Source organism: Condylura cristata, unplaced genomic scaffold (genome assembly GCF_000260355.1).
Source record: "Condylura cristata isolate star-nosed mole 26May11 unplaced genomic scaffold, ConCri1.0 scaffold00027, whole genome shotgun sequence".
Classification (NCBI taxonomy): domain Eukaryota; kingdom Metazoa; phylum Chordata; class Mammalia; order Eulipotyphla; family Talpidae; genus Condylura; species Condylura cristata.
Window position 1 is genome coordinate 22,800,944 of NW_004567128.1, and position 13,856 is coordinate 22,814,799.

Below are 13,856 nucleotides of genomic sequence, written 5' to 3' on the forward strand. Positions count from 1 at the left end.
TTCTGTTGATTTTAGGGGGGGGCGGTTAATAAAATATACAGAAAAAAAATATATTTGAAGTGGTGTTGAGTTTGTATAGCATCCTTACTTTTTAACTGCTTCTGTCACTGTCTACTTATGTAAGTGTTTGACTTTTTGGAGTTTTGGTAATAATTATGAAGTAAGAACATACTAAAAGCAGGGTTTTTTATTTTTTGCCATTTTTTATTAATTTTCACATTCTCTCAATTGTTCATTTTTGTATAGTATTTGATGTCTTCCTTAATGTACTACCCATGGCTATCCCACACCACATCACCTGTGAACTGTCACATCCATATTAGTGCAAGTAGCATGAGTTTATCTTTTTTTGATTACTGAGTAGCATTCCATTGTGTACATATACTGCATCTTCTTGATCCAGGTATCTCTTTTGAGCATTAAGTTGCTTCCATGTATCACGTGTTGTAAATGTTGCTGCAATGAATATACAAGTGCACGTTTCCTTTTGAATTAATGTTTTTGTGTTCTTTGGGTAGACTCCTAGAAATGGAATTACTGGGTCATATCATATGGTAGATCCATTTTTAATAATTTGATAGTCCTCCACTCAGCTTTCTATAGTGGTTGGACCAATTTGCATTCCCACCAGCAATATAAGAGGGTTCTTAAAAGCTTTTTTTTTTTAATTAAACTCTTTATTGCAGTTACACCTAAATGTTTGTGATGTAATCATATAAGCAAAGTTCTATTTTGTAATCTTGAAAAACAATTTGAAGGTAGAAATCTCCTAATTATTGACTTATATAAAACATTGTTTAAGGACCGTGACACACAGAAGATCCAGTGGATAGATCACTTTATAGAAGAACTGCGCACAAATGACAAATGGGTAATTCCTGCTCTGAAACAAATTAGAGAAATTTGTAGTTTGTTTGGTGAAGCACCTCAAAATTTGAGGTAAGGCTTTTAACAGAAAACTTCAGCATTTATTAATGTATTTTGTTAAAAGAAATAGCATATCAGCATATTACAAAAAAAATTGGAGTGACAGGATGTAAGAGAAGGGTTTAATTTGAAAGAAAGTTTCCTTTGTTATATCCACCTCCTTGATATTATTGATGAGGTAGGAAGTCAGAAAGAAATGTGTCATCATCAAGATGGTAATATTGTCTTTAGATTCTTGATTTAGAGTTTTCTTACATCCAGTGACTATACCAGATAATCGGATGGCAAATACTGTATTAATTTTAGTTTTTCGTCCTTAACCAATATCTACCTTTTATCACTATTATATATTTCTTATAGAATTGCTGCTTCATTAGTTGGTTCATTTTGAAATATTTAATGTTTTCCTAACTTTGAAATGTCATAATACATTGTTTTCAAAGGAAAATAGACCTATTGTCTATTTATTTTAAAATATCGTTTTCAAGATTATACTGATAGTGTTTAATGGTTGTAAATGATGAGATACAGCTTTAAAATTTTTGCCAAATTCTAGTTTCTGAAATAATTTGCCCTTGTGTTTTCTGGCTATAAGAATTGGAACTGATGGGGGGTGGGCGGAAAGAATTGGAACTGATAATATATAAAGGATGAACAATGTAGACAGAAAGACAGCTGGGGGGTACTATAAAGAATTTCCACCATGGAGTCAGGATTCCTGAGTGCTAAAGATTCTCTTATCTAGAATATATATCTATTTTCTAGAATGTATATTTTTTATTATGTGTAAAATCAAATGATTGCAAAGTTTTAAAGTTTAGATTATTATGGTTATGCCTACACCAAGTAGAAAAGGCCCGATATATTTTCATTATTAGCAGTTGAACTTCTGTCTCTTTTACCTCTTATCTGGAAAAATATGAGATTGAAAAGGCTATAGAAGTAAATGGTGAAGAAAAATACAACTTGTAAACAGTAAAAATTTTTGAGAGGACAGTTTGTTTGACATTTAATGCCTTTTGGCCTTTATCAAATGAATTCAGTTGTCGGTTGCAGAAAAGACGTAACTTTACATATTCTCCCAAGTGATAGTAATTTCATCTCCACTAGAATAGTAACGGTTACTCTAGTTTATAGGTTTCAATAAAGGTGGCACAATAGGTTGAAAAGGAACTAAATTAGTCTTTCTGGTGATACCTATGGGCAAAGTTGGCTATAAACCTAATGTTCCAGGTCTGTGGCTACTAAATATTGGATTTTTTTTATTATAATTTCAAGTTAATATGTGCTGCTTATCTTGAAAGGAATGTTTCTCTTACAATTCTAGAAGTGATCATGTAAACCTTAGTATTTTGGTACTACTACTAAAATATAATAGTAGAAATCATTTACTAGAGTAAACCCATATGGTGTAAAATTGAAGAATAATGCACATGTTTATGTAAAATAAGAAAAATGGAATTAATATCTTCCATAATGGTCCTCTTACCTGTGGTGAAAAGTGAGTGGGGACTACTATTACTTTTTGAGCTAGTGATGATTATCTTTGAGCTTGCTTGATATTGTCATTAAAGGAAGTAAATGTCCAAAAGTTGAATTCTATTATGAAGAAAATTATTTTAAAATTTTAATTTAGTGCTATGGGTTTAGATTGTTTTTGAGCACTTTTGATCATAACAGAGTTTAATTTCCTAATTATATTGTTAAGTTCTTCTCGTTTCAGTCAAACTCAGCGAAGTCCCCATGTATTTTACCGCCATGACTTAATCAATCAACTTCAGCACAATCATGCCCTAGTAACTTTGGTAGCCGAAAACCTTGCAACTTACATGGAAAGCATGAGACTGTATGCTAGAGGTAAGCTAGCAGAATTATGAAAAATAAAAGCAACTCTTCTAGCATTTTTTGTTGTTTTTTTTTTTTAACTAATTACCTTAGAAATGACAGCAAATGTATTTTTAAAAGTTGCAAGATAATGGGTTTTATAAATTGTGTTCCTTTATGGACTTCAGATTTACTCTCAACTCTTTTGCGCCCAAAACTCCAGGCCAACATTTCACGACTTTTTTACTTAGTGTTTGCTTTCCCCACTCTCCTTGTTATATTGATTTCTTTTTCTTCTGCCTGGGAGCTCTGCCTACCTGTTCTACAGTTGATTGTTACATTCTTGGGTATGTACTCGACTCATTTTCAATCTTTGTTTTTTGCCACCATCACCTTTATCTTTTGAAGTTAATTTTTTTGTCTGTTGATGTAGTTACAACTACATTATAGTTTTTTTTTTTAATAATCTAAGTTCATGTTTCATTAAGTGCTTCTGACTTGATGAATTAAAAAATCACAAGACTAGAGATGGGAAGCTATAAGTACAGATGTTTATATTGGTTTTCATAGTGCAAAATTATTTAAACAAAGTTTCCTGTGTCTTCAACAGCCAGTTTTTAAGTGCCTGCATATGTGGAGCTCTACTAATGGCTCTTTTGCCCTCTGGCAATTGTGTCTCAGCATGTGTTAGAGTACAGATGGGTTCGTAGTACATAACTCTGCTGTCTTTTGCCAAATTCATAATCCCTCCACATCCCAAAAGCCATATTATCTTGTAGGCTCAAGTTTGTTCCTACAGCTACAGACAAAAAAGAATTTGTATTACTTAGTGTTAAAGATAAAATTGAACTTAGTGATTATTGAACATATTCCTTGTTTAACATGTTACAGTCTGCAGAAACCCATAGTATATATTAAACTGAAGTTTTTTTTTTTTTTTTTAAAGATTTATTTATTTGTGCATACAGAGCTGGGGTACAGGCCAGAGACTCAGGGGCGGTGAGAGGCTTCACCAGAGACAGAGTGGGGAGCAGAACAGGCAGATCGACGAAATACACTGCTGAGGGGAGCAGCGGGCGGGTCAGGAGACCTCCGGGACAGGCGGGAATCGAACTCATACAGAAGTGGTTTTAGCTTCTCAGTGCTGCGCTTTAACCCGCGGCGCCACCAGGGAGGGCCATAAATTGAAGCTATTTTTAATATTTGTTAGAGTATTAGATGAAGAGTAGACTTTTGGAATTGTGACTACATTCATGGTTCTTAAAAATCACCAGATTTATTTATTTATGCTTACCAAACTGGGATACAGGCCAGAGGTGTGGGTGAGAAGATTCACCTGAAACAGTGGGGAGCAGAACACGCAGATCTACACTGCTGAGGGGAGCAATGTAGGGGGGTGTCAGGAGAGGCCTGCCATGCCACATGTGTCAGCTCCCTGGCAGGGGATTGAACTTGTGCTGCAGTGGCTTCGGAAAGCTTCATAATACGGTGCTTTAACCAGTTGTGCTACCAGGGAGAGCCCAAAATCACCAGATTTTTTCCCGAATGTACTCATAATTTAAAAATCAAGCAGTTCTAAAGATATCCCTACAGAGTCTATTGACTTTGAGCTCTTCCGCTTACCCCCTCTGGGCTAGCTTCTCCTAAGCTGTAAACTGTAGAACTGGGTACAGAAACACCAGTCATTTAATAGGCACCCATTAATGATCTTTTATCCTTTAGTCCAGAGTTCTATCTAAGTAACAGGGTGGGCAAACAGGGCAATATAAGTATGCAACCATGTCATTTGTGTTCCGTACCAAATACAACCAAAATCTTAGACACACACAAGAGGTTTGAACTTGGTTTAACATAACTCAAATTCTTTGGTGTGAACTCAACTTACTACTACAAAGCCCTCACAGATTGCCAGTTCAGTCCTTCCTCCCAAAATGGGACTGTGTAAACCATACGTGCTTCACTGCTGATGTTTATTTTCTTAGCCTATGTTTGGTGTTTAATTTATTTCACTGTCATAGGTTGGAACCCTACTAAGTAGTCAAGAGATTGTGCCTACATAGTTCTAGTTCAGTAAGGCTTGCTTTTGTTTCAATTTAGTCAAATTCTATGAATTGCTTCCTTATTTCAATTTCATGATCACAAGAAATATTTCAGTCTTTAATTTCCCCTCACTGGTTTGTATCTTAACAAAGTAAAGATGTGGATCTGTGTAGATTGCCCCTAGATTCAAACACATTATATGACATTGGGCAAGTTACTTGTGCTATTATAATGCCCAGCACATCGTATGTTTGTTCTATGATATGTTTATTACTATTGATATGTTCACCTGAATTTATGGGCACTGTAATTTTGGTTCCTCCTAACTTTTGATACTTTTTCCTTCTCTTCAAATTAATACTCATCGGTTGTAGATATTTAAATACAATGGGAATGTAATTTTTTTTTTTTTAAGATTTATTTATTTATGCTCACTGGGGTATAGGCCAGAGGTGTGGTGGATGAGAGGATTCACCAGAGACATAGTGGGGAGCAGAACAGCAGATTGACAAAGTACATTGCCGAGGGTAGCAGTTGGCAGGTCAGAGGAGGTCTGCCATGCCATGTTGGTCAGCTCCCTGGCTGGGGATTGAACTTGTGCTGCAATGGCTTCAGGGAGCCTCATAATATGGTACCAGGGAGAGCCCTGGAATATAATTTTTAAAACTAAATTTTATTGGTGTAAGTTTTATTAAATAACTTCTGATAATTTCCAGCTCTGAAATAAATTGACTTTTTACTTACTAAGTTTTGTTTACTATTTTCCCTGGTGTCTAGATAAAGTTGGATGACTTGTGTTCATTATAGGTCATATGTTTTCTATTCTCTAAGGACTAACATTTCTTTTTTACGATTTATTTATTTACACATACAAGAATTGGGGTATAGGCCAGAGATAATCAGTATTCCTTCCAGTTTCTTGAGAAGTAGTGCTTGAAGTCTTGAACCCTGATGAGATTGACTTTTATGGAAATATATACATGTTTAGATCTATTTTTGGCAACTGAGCAAAGTTAGAATATGTACAGGTTTCCCCTGCTCTCCAAAAGCATAAAGTGCCTGTTGAGTAGATTACTTGGGGAGGTTGAGGGTTTGTTATGTAGGAATGACATTAACATTAATTTATCTGGAAAAATATTTTGATGTAGAATTTTTTAAAAACCAATTTTCCCCCCAAATACAACCACAGAATACAACTTAAGCTGCACCTACTAGCTTATGACCAACTCCTTTACCCATAGTCATGATAGACGGGTCGGTTTTCTTGAATTTCTGTGACTGCTTATGACAAAGTGTTTTTATTATACATGAAGATAGTTTTTAGTGTAACAGCAGAAAGTTGAAAACATTTTGGTGCTATACATTCACAGATCACTCAGGTTAGCTTTAAGTTGTAAGTCACATTGTGTCATTGAGTATGAAGACTGGGCAGAAGTGGTGTGATGAAAATTATTTTTGATAACCACATTTAATCGGTTGTTTCTTTTTGTTATATAAAATCAAAGTTTATTTTTGTGGGAAAATTAATGAATGCATAGGCATATAAAGCAGTAATTATGTATAGGTTGACTTTTGATGATAAAGAATTGACTTTTTAACAATTTCTTTTTGTTAAAGTGAACAGTGATGTTGTTATCCATGTGTATAATGCATGATTTTTCTTAATTTGCAGATCATGAAGACTATGACCCACAAACTGTGAGGCTGGGAAGTAGATATAGTCATGTTCAAGAAGTCCAAGAACGGCTTAACTTCCTTAGGTTTGTTTTCAACAATTAGTGTTGGTGTTTTCAGACACAGTTCAGATGGTGTATAGCTAGCTCATTATTAGCTGATATTTCCCTTTGTCGGTTTTTAATTTTCTGCATGGGAATCATTAATCGTAAAAGTCAAAGGATATTTCTCTGTGTTCACTGTGAAATATTTTTAACTACTGGCTAAGTTACCTTTTTTTTTTTTTTTTTTTTTTGGAGAGACCAGCATGTTTTAAGCTTTTTATATAGATTTCCATTCTTTGTATTTGTTTATACTGTAAAGAGGTTTGCTTTTAAAGAGCAGCATATTTTCATATTTTGACACAACCCAGAGAGCCATACTGACCCTAATGTTACCATAAACACACAGGAAAAATTGGGCCAGCATTTTGAAGACTAGTTAGAATGTTCTGGTACCTTCTTTCCTAGTAGTGACTGCTAGAAATTTGAAGTACTGTGTTAACCGTCTGATAGAATCGTCAGGAAAAGAGGTTTATTCCCTTAAAAGCTAAAAGTAATCCAAGGGTGACTTTCTCCATGATATTTAGTGTTTAATGATTTTAAATGCTTACAGATTTGAAATTGATGGAGAGGTCTCTTGTGAATTTAGAAATTATATCATGTAGTGAAAGAGCATGTTGAGATCATTGAGTGTACTTAGAGGTCGTAAGTGCTTCAGGAAATCTGTTGCATTTTTTTTTTCTTTCATATACTGAGAGGGATTTACATCGTTTTAATTGTGAGGAGAAACTAGTAATCAGATTTTAAGAAATTTGCCATTTGTTTAAAGTGAACTCTTTAAGTGTATGTGTTTTATTTTTCAACCACATGGATTAAAGGACCTGCTTCCTCAGTGCAATAGTGAGCTGTTGTTATTGTATCTATTCCTTAAGATTCTTAGTACAGAAAATTAATTATAAGCATTTTTTGCTTTATTCAAGTTTAGAGAAAGAAGGCCTTTTCCAGTTCCTGCTCATAGAGACAAACAGCAAATCAGTTGAGGAAAGGCAACTTGACTTTATCCAGTGTTTATTTGTCCTGTGTTAAACACTTTAAAATTTAATCCTCAGCAGTGGCAGAGGTAGTGGTATATCACATTTGATAAGAAAACAGATTTAAGGTAGCTTGTTGAAGTCACACATTCCAATAAGTAATAGTGTTTGTACTACTTGGATGTATCTGCCCTAAAATACTGCTCTATTAGACCCAAGTGATTTTTTTTTTTTTTAATAACTTAAACTTTGTAACCTTAGAGCTTCTGAGGAGCTTCCCTCAAGGTTTCTAAAAAAGAAGTAGAAAGTTCTATCTCTTTCTCCTTTCTACCTCCTCCCAACAACTGGAGTGACTTATTTTGTATATTGGGCTTCCAAATGTATTTTTACTTTCATGTTCTCTGCTGTTGCCTTTTGAAGAAGAAAAACTTTGAAAAGAACTTTTTTGTCACCCTGAACCTCAGTTTCAGATCTCTAAATTAAAGGTCAGGGTTAGGTGTAGAACTAGTGGTTATAGGCCTTTTTTAAGCTCAGCAGTCTTAAGAAATTAAGACCCTAAAATTGAGATCCTTAGATGTTTTGAAATGTAGAGGGGACCTACTTGACATTAATTAAATACTCGTACCTTACTCTGTCAACGGGAATGGAGCCAACAATTTGTTAACTGAAAATTATATATTATAGTTAGATGAGGTGTTACCATTCATAGATATGTTAGACAGGAAGATTGAATGAATGCCTAGATAAATAGAAAGGTAGCTGGGGGAAGAGACTGGTACTAACAAAATTACCTTTCTTATTTTAATGACCAACTATCACAAAACTAAAAAGGACACCAGAGAGTATTATTGAATAATTGATAAGCAACCTGTTTAATGTGGACAGCAACTAGCGATAGGTCATCAGAAAGTATTAAAATATAAGCATTTTTTACTCTTAAAAATGAGTTGATTATCTATGAACATCACTTAGTATAATGCCTCATTCTCCAGTGGCACCATTTAGACAATGCTGATTCTTATATTTGTTTGTTTGTTTTTAAAGACTTATTTATGCTGGAGTGTAGGCCAGAGGTGTGGGGGTGAGAGCATTCACCAGAGACACAGTGGGGAGCAAGCAGGATCTGCCGAAATACACTATTGGGAAATCAAACTCAGGCCACAGTGGTGGTAGCTTGATAGCACTGAGTCTTAACTCCTCTGCCACCCAGGAGGCCCAGGTCTTTTATTTTAAACTCAATCTATTAAACATACTTTCAGAATGGCATGTTGAAGTTAGGAAATAAATCTTTTTTATTCAGTTTTACGTCCAATCACCTAGCAGAATCTCCAACACTTAGAAAAAGTTCCTGATATATGCTTGCTGAATGAATGAATGAAGGAAGGAATATCTAGTATTTTTTAATAACAGATAAAATCTGAAAAGTAATTTCTTTTTGAAAGCCTGAACATCTTTGCCTGTAGTTAAAATATAATTGTCATAAATTAATCACTTCATTTATATACTGCTGTATTGCCTTTCAAGATAAAAATTACATAGGTTTATCTAACTGCTAATTTTTTTTTGTTTTTGGAAGATTTTTACTGAAGGATGGCCAACTTTGGCTATGTGCTCCTCAGGCAAAACAAATATGGAAATGTTTAGCAGAGAATGCAGTTTACCTTTGTGATCGTGAAGCCTGTTTTAAGTGGTATTCCAAATTGATGGGAGATGAACCAGACTTGGATCCTGATATTAATAAGGACTTCTTTGAAAGTAATGTTCTTCAGCTTGATCCTTCCCTATTAACTGAAAATGGAATGAAATGTTTTGAGCGATTCTTCAAAGCTGTGAACTGTCGAGAAGGAAAATTAGTAGCAAAAAGGAGGGCCTATATGATGGATGATTTGGAGTTGATAGGATTAGACTACCTTTGGAGGGTAAGTTAAGGAATTCTGTAAACATTTTATCTAATACATTTCTTCAACTAGGTAAAGGAGCTATAATTTTGCATATAAATTATATGTAAGTTAATTTTGCATCAGCAGTGTTATGTGTGCTGTTCCGATGCTTCTCCCAGGAGGTAATGAGTGATAATTTATCTTTATCCATTATGTCATTCATCATTGGGATTTTCTTCTCTCTCCTTTCCCTAGCCCCTTCTTCTACCACTAGCATTCCAGTGTTCCTTTTCTCTTGACTCAGAATCTTTCCAATGTGTTTATGAGTAGACTAATGATACATTTTTCATGCTCCCCTCCACCCCCAAAATGGCAGGATTATTCCCCCCATTTCAGTGTTAATTTTAGGCTATTATATATTTAATACTAAATAAACAGCAGAAAAGAAGACTTTATTTAGAAGGGCCTATTGTAATGCTTCCTTTACTAGCACTGTTTAACTCAGAAATTTTTTAAATAGCCAAGGAAATAAAATATTACCTCTGAGACTAATATTTCTGTCTTTACAATAAGAGAGAATGAACACGTGTATATGTGTATCTGTATGGGGGGGGCGGTAGAGAGAATCAACCTTAGCTTCAGGTATAGGCCATAACTTGATAACTAAATTTATTGTGATCATAGTTAACATCCATCATCACACAGTTGCAGATTTTTATCTTGTGATGAGAACTTGTAAGCTACATTTGTAGCAACTTTGAAGTATACAATGCACTATTTTCACTATAGTAAGCATACGTACATGAGATCACCATGACTTAGTTATAACTACAAGTCTGTATCTTTTTTTGTTTAAAAGATTTATGTATGCATACAGAACTGGGGTACAGACCAGAGGTACAGGGGTGGTGAGAGAATTCACTAGAGACAGAGTGGGGAGCAGAACAGGCAGATCGATGAAGTACACTGCTGAGGGGAGCAGTGGGCGGGTCAGGAGATGTCTACTACATCATGTGGATCACTTCCAGGGCCAGGGATCGAACTCAAACTGAAGTGGCTATGGCTCACTTGCAGTGCGGCATCCTAACCCATTGTGCCACCAGGGAGGGCCCCAAGTGGGTATCTTTTAACCACTTCAACCTTATTACACTCCACCCCCCTGCCTTTAGTAATCACCAGTCTGTTCTCCATATCTATGTAATCAGTTATCTAATATTCCACACATAGTGAATTCATAAGCTATTTGTCATTCTTTGCCTTAATTTACTTAGCATAATACCCTCAAGGACAATTTATGTTTTTTTGATACTAATATATTTTTCCGATCTTTAGAAATCTAACCAGTTCATTGTTTATACTTTTATGGATATAATGTTTTTCTGCAAGAATTGGGTAGACTGATGCCTTACTGTAACTTTCTGTACACTTGAAAAAAAAAAAAAAACAGAAAGCCTTTTCAAAATCACTTTAAACAGTACTTAAAAATGTAAAACTCGTTTTTTCCTGCTCATTCACCTGTGCTTCACGCTCCCCATGCCTGTTACAGGGATCAGCCCTATAATAACATTTCCTCACAATCCTTTAGAGTTTTGCACATAACTTGAAAACCAGTAATACAAATGGATGGATGTTAAAGATTTATAGAAATGGGGTTGGGTGTATAACCCTTTATGCTAATCTGTGTCTCATATAATCTTTCTTTGCTTTTCAATGATTTGAATTACCCTTTTACTGTTTGTTAATTTGTTGAATGGCAGGGTTAAATAAAGCTAGTCTCAAAGCATATTGTCTGTAAAATGTGTCTTCTATTCAGAATTGAATTTTGCTTTGATTACTTTTTGTCTGTTTTCTCACATAATTTTGATTACCAAAATACCCTTAAATTTGAATACTGTATTACAAATATCTGCACATATGGTTTGGATTTAAATATCAACTAAAAGTATTTTTTGAATATTTGCTTGAATCTTTTAAAACATAGGTCGTGATTCAGAGTAATGATGATATTGCCAGCAGAGCTATAGATCTCCTTAAAGAGATATATACAAACCTTGGTCCAAGGCTACAAGCCAATCAGGTAAGGATTGATGTTCATTAAAATGTCTAAAAATTAAAATTCTGATTGCACAACATGTTTTTCTTTAGAGTCAACTAAGAATTTTTTATATTAATTCATATTAACAAAAAAACCTAAAATATTTACTCCATATTTCTCTAAAACCAAAATCTCTACAAATCTTGTCTTGATAATTATCTTGATGTGATTGGGGTTGTTTTGAATATAATTTTGACATGAGTTATCTGTGGGATTTCTTTTTGATTCTAACACCTAATGTTGCAAGTTCATTTTAACTTTTTTTTAAATAATAGTTTATTTTCACATCATTTTGTGCATTTTTCCATCTCAGTTGTAATCCCCTTGGGCTTCCCATCACCAGATCACCCATGTGCTATCACCATAGTCCAGTGCATTTCCCCCTCCACCCCCCACTGTTTTTGATCCCACTCCCCACTCCACCAGAAAATGTCTTTGGTATATAGCTGTTCATTATTACTATTATTTTCTTGCCTGGTCCATTATACTACTGCTATGAGTGAAACTATCCGGTATCTTTCCTTTTCTTTCTGGCTTATTTCACTAAGCATGATCTTTTACAGCTCCATCCATGTTGCTGCAAAAGACGTGGGTTTTTTTCTTTTTTCTTTTTTTGGTTGCTGAGTAATATTCCATTGTGTGTATGTACTACATCTTTTTAATCCAGTCATCCACATTTGGACTGTTCCCATGTCTTTCCAGTTGTAAATAAAGCAGCAATAAACATGGGGGGTGCAGGTATCTTTTTCAATCAGTGTTTTTGTGTCTTTTGGTTAGATACTTAGGAGTGGGATTGCTGGGTCGTAGGGAAGCTCCATGTTTAGCAGTTTGAGGAACCTCCAAACAGTTTTCCATAGTGGTTGTACTAGTTTGCATTCCCACCAGCAGTGCAGGAGAGTTCCTTTTTCTCCATATCCTCGCCAACATTTATTGTTGCTAGTGTTTGAAGATGTGCCATTCTCACTGGGGTGAGGTGGTATCTCATTGTGGTTTTAATTTGCATCTCCCTTATTTCCAGTGATGTTGAATATTTTTTCATATGCTTGCTGGCCATCTGCATTTCCTCTTTGGAGAAGTGTCTTTTTAGCTCTTCGGCCCATTTTTTGATGGGGTTGTTTTATTTTTGTTGAGTTTCATCAGTTCTTTGTATATCTTTGTGATCGATCCTTTATCACTAGTTTTGTGTGAGAAAATTTTACCCCAGTCAGTGGAATGTCTGTCTTTTGTAATGTCTCTTTTGCTGTACAGAACCTCTTTAACTTGATGTAGTCCCATCTATTTATCTTTGCCTTCACTATTGTTGCATTGGGTGCTCTATCTTTAAAGATGTTGCTGAAGTGTATGTTGTGTAGTGTTTGGCCCATCTTTGCTTCCAGGTATTTTATGGTTTCTGTTCTTATGTCTGGATCTTTTTAATCCATTTTGAGTTGATTTTTGTGTATAGGGAAAGTTCATTTTTTAATATCTAGTTTATACTTGTCAAATTATATAACTAGCTTCCTATGACAAAATATGGTGTGTTTTATTATTAATATGGATTCTATGGCAATCTGGTTGATGTGATTTTGATCTAGAGCTGCCTTTATATTGGTTGTTGCTATTTTTCACTGAATTATTATGTGCATAAAATTTCAACTTCAAAGCCACCTGAACTGTTTTTATTGGACCCATTATTTGTAGGTGGTGATCCATGAAGACTTCATTCAGTCTTGCTTTGATCGTTTGAAAGCCTCCTATGACACTTTGTGTGTTTTGGATGGTGACAAAGACAGTATTAATTGTGCAAGACAGGAAGCTGTTCGAATGGTTCGAGTTTTAACTGTTTTAAGGGAATATATAAATGAATGTGACAGCGATTATCATGAGGAAAGAACAATTCTACCTATGTCAAGGTTTGTGTATAACTTACCTACCAGTGCCACTTCTAAATTACTTGGTATTCTTTAGCTTCTTAAGTTTTTGTTTATTTTTGTTTGTTTGTTTGTTTGTTTGTTTGTTTTCTTAAGGTATGAGTACAGAAGAGTGGAGAAAGTTGTCGTTTTTGAAAACGTATTGTGTCTTGTGCACTAAGAACATTGTTTAGGTCTTAAAGAATCATTTTCTAATAGCCCTTTTTCCCCAGTTCTGATTTCCTGTTTTTGGTAGGACATTTTCTTTTACTAAATATAGGGTTTTTTTTTTTTTTTAAAGATTTATTTATTTATTAATACAGAACTGGGGTACAGGGCAGAGATGTGGAGGGTGAGAGGATTCACCAGAGACAGAGTGGGGAGCAGAACAGGGTGACTGACGAAGAACACTGCTGAGGGGAGCAGCGGGCGGGTCAGGAGAGGTCTGCCACGCC

General features: G+C 34.9%; 1 protein-coding gene across 2 annotated transcripts in view; it reads left to right on the forward strand.

Moving 5' to 3' along the window:
- USP9X (ubiquitin specific peptidase 9, X-linked) overlaps positions 1-13,856 on the forward strand; it is a 112,801-nt gene that overhangs the window by 59,067 nt on the left and 39,878 nt on the right. Inside the window, exons 13-18 of one of the 2 annotated variants that reach the window (XM_012730322.1) lie at positions 803-939; positions 2,636-2,784; positions 6,464-6,551; positions 9,114-9,456; positions 11,399-11,494; positions 13,193-13,404. In XM_012730322.1, the coding sequence (XP_012585776.1) occupies positions 803-939; positions 2,636-2,784; positions 6,464-6,551; positions 9,114-9,456; positions 11,399-11,494; positions 13,193-13,404 (1,025 nt within the window). The remainder of the gene's footprint in view (positions 1-802; positions 940-2,635; positions 2,785-6,463; positions 6,552-9,113; positions 9,457-11,398; positions 11,495-13,192; positions 13,405-13,856) is intronic. The other variant, XM_004689954.2, reaches the window with a different exon arrangement.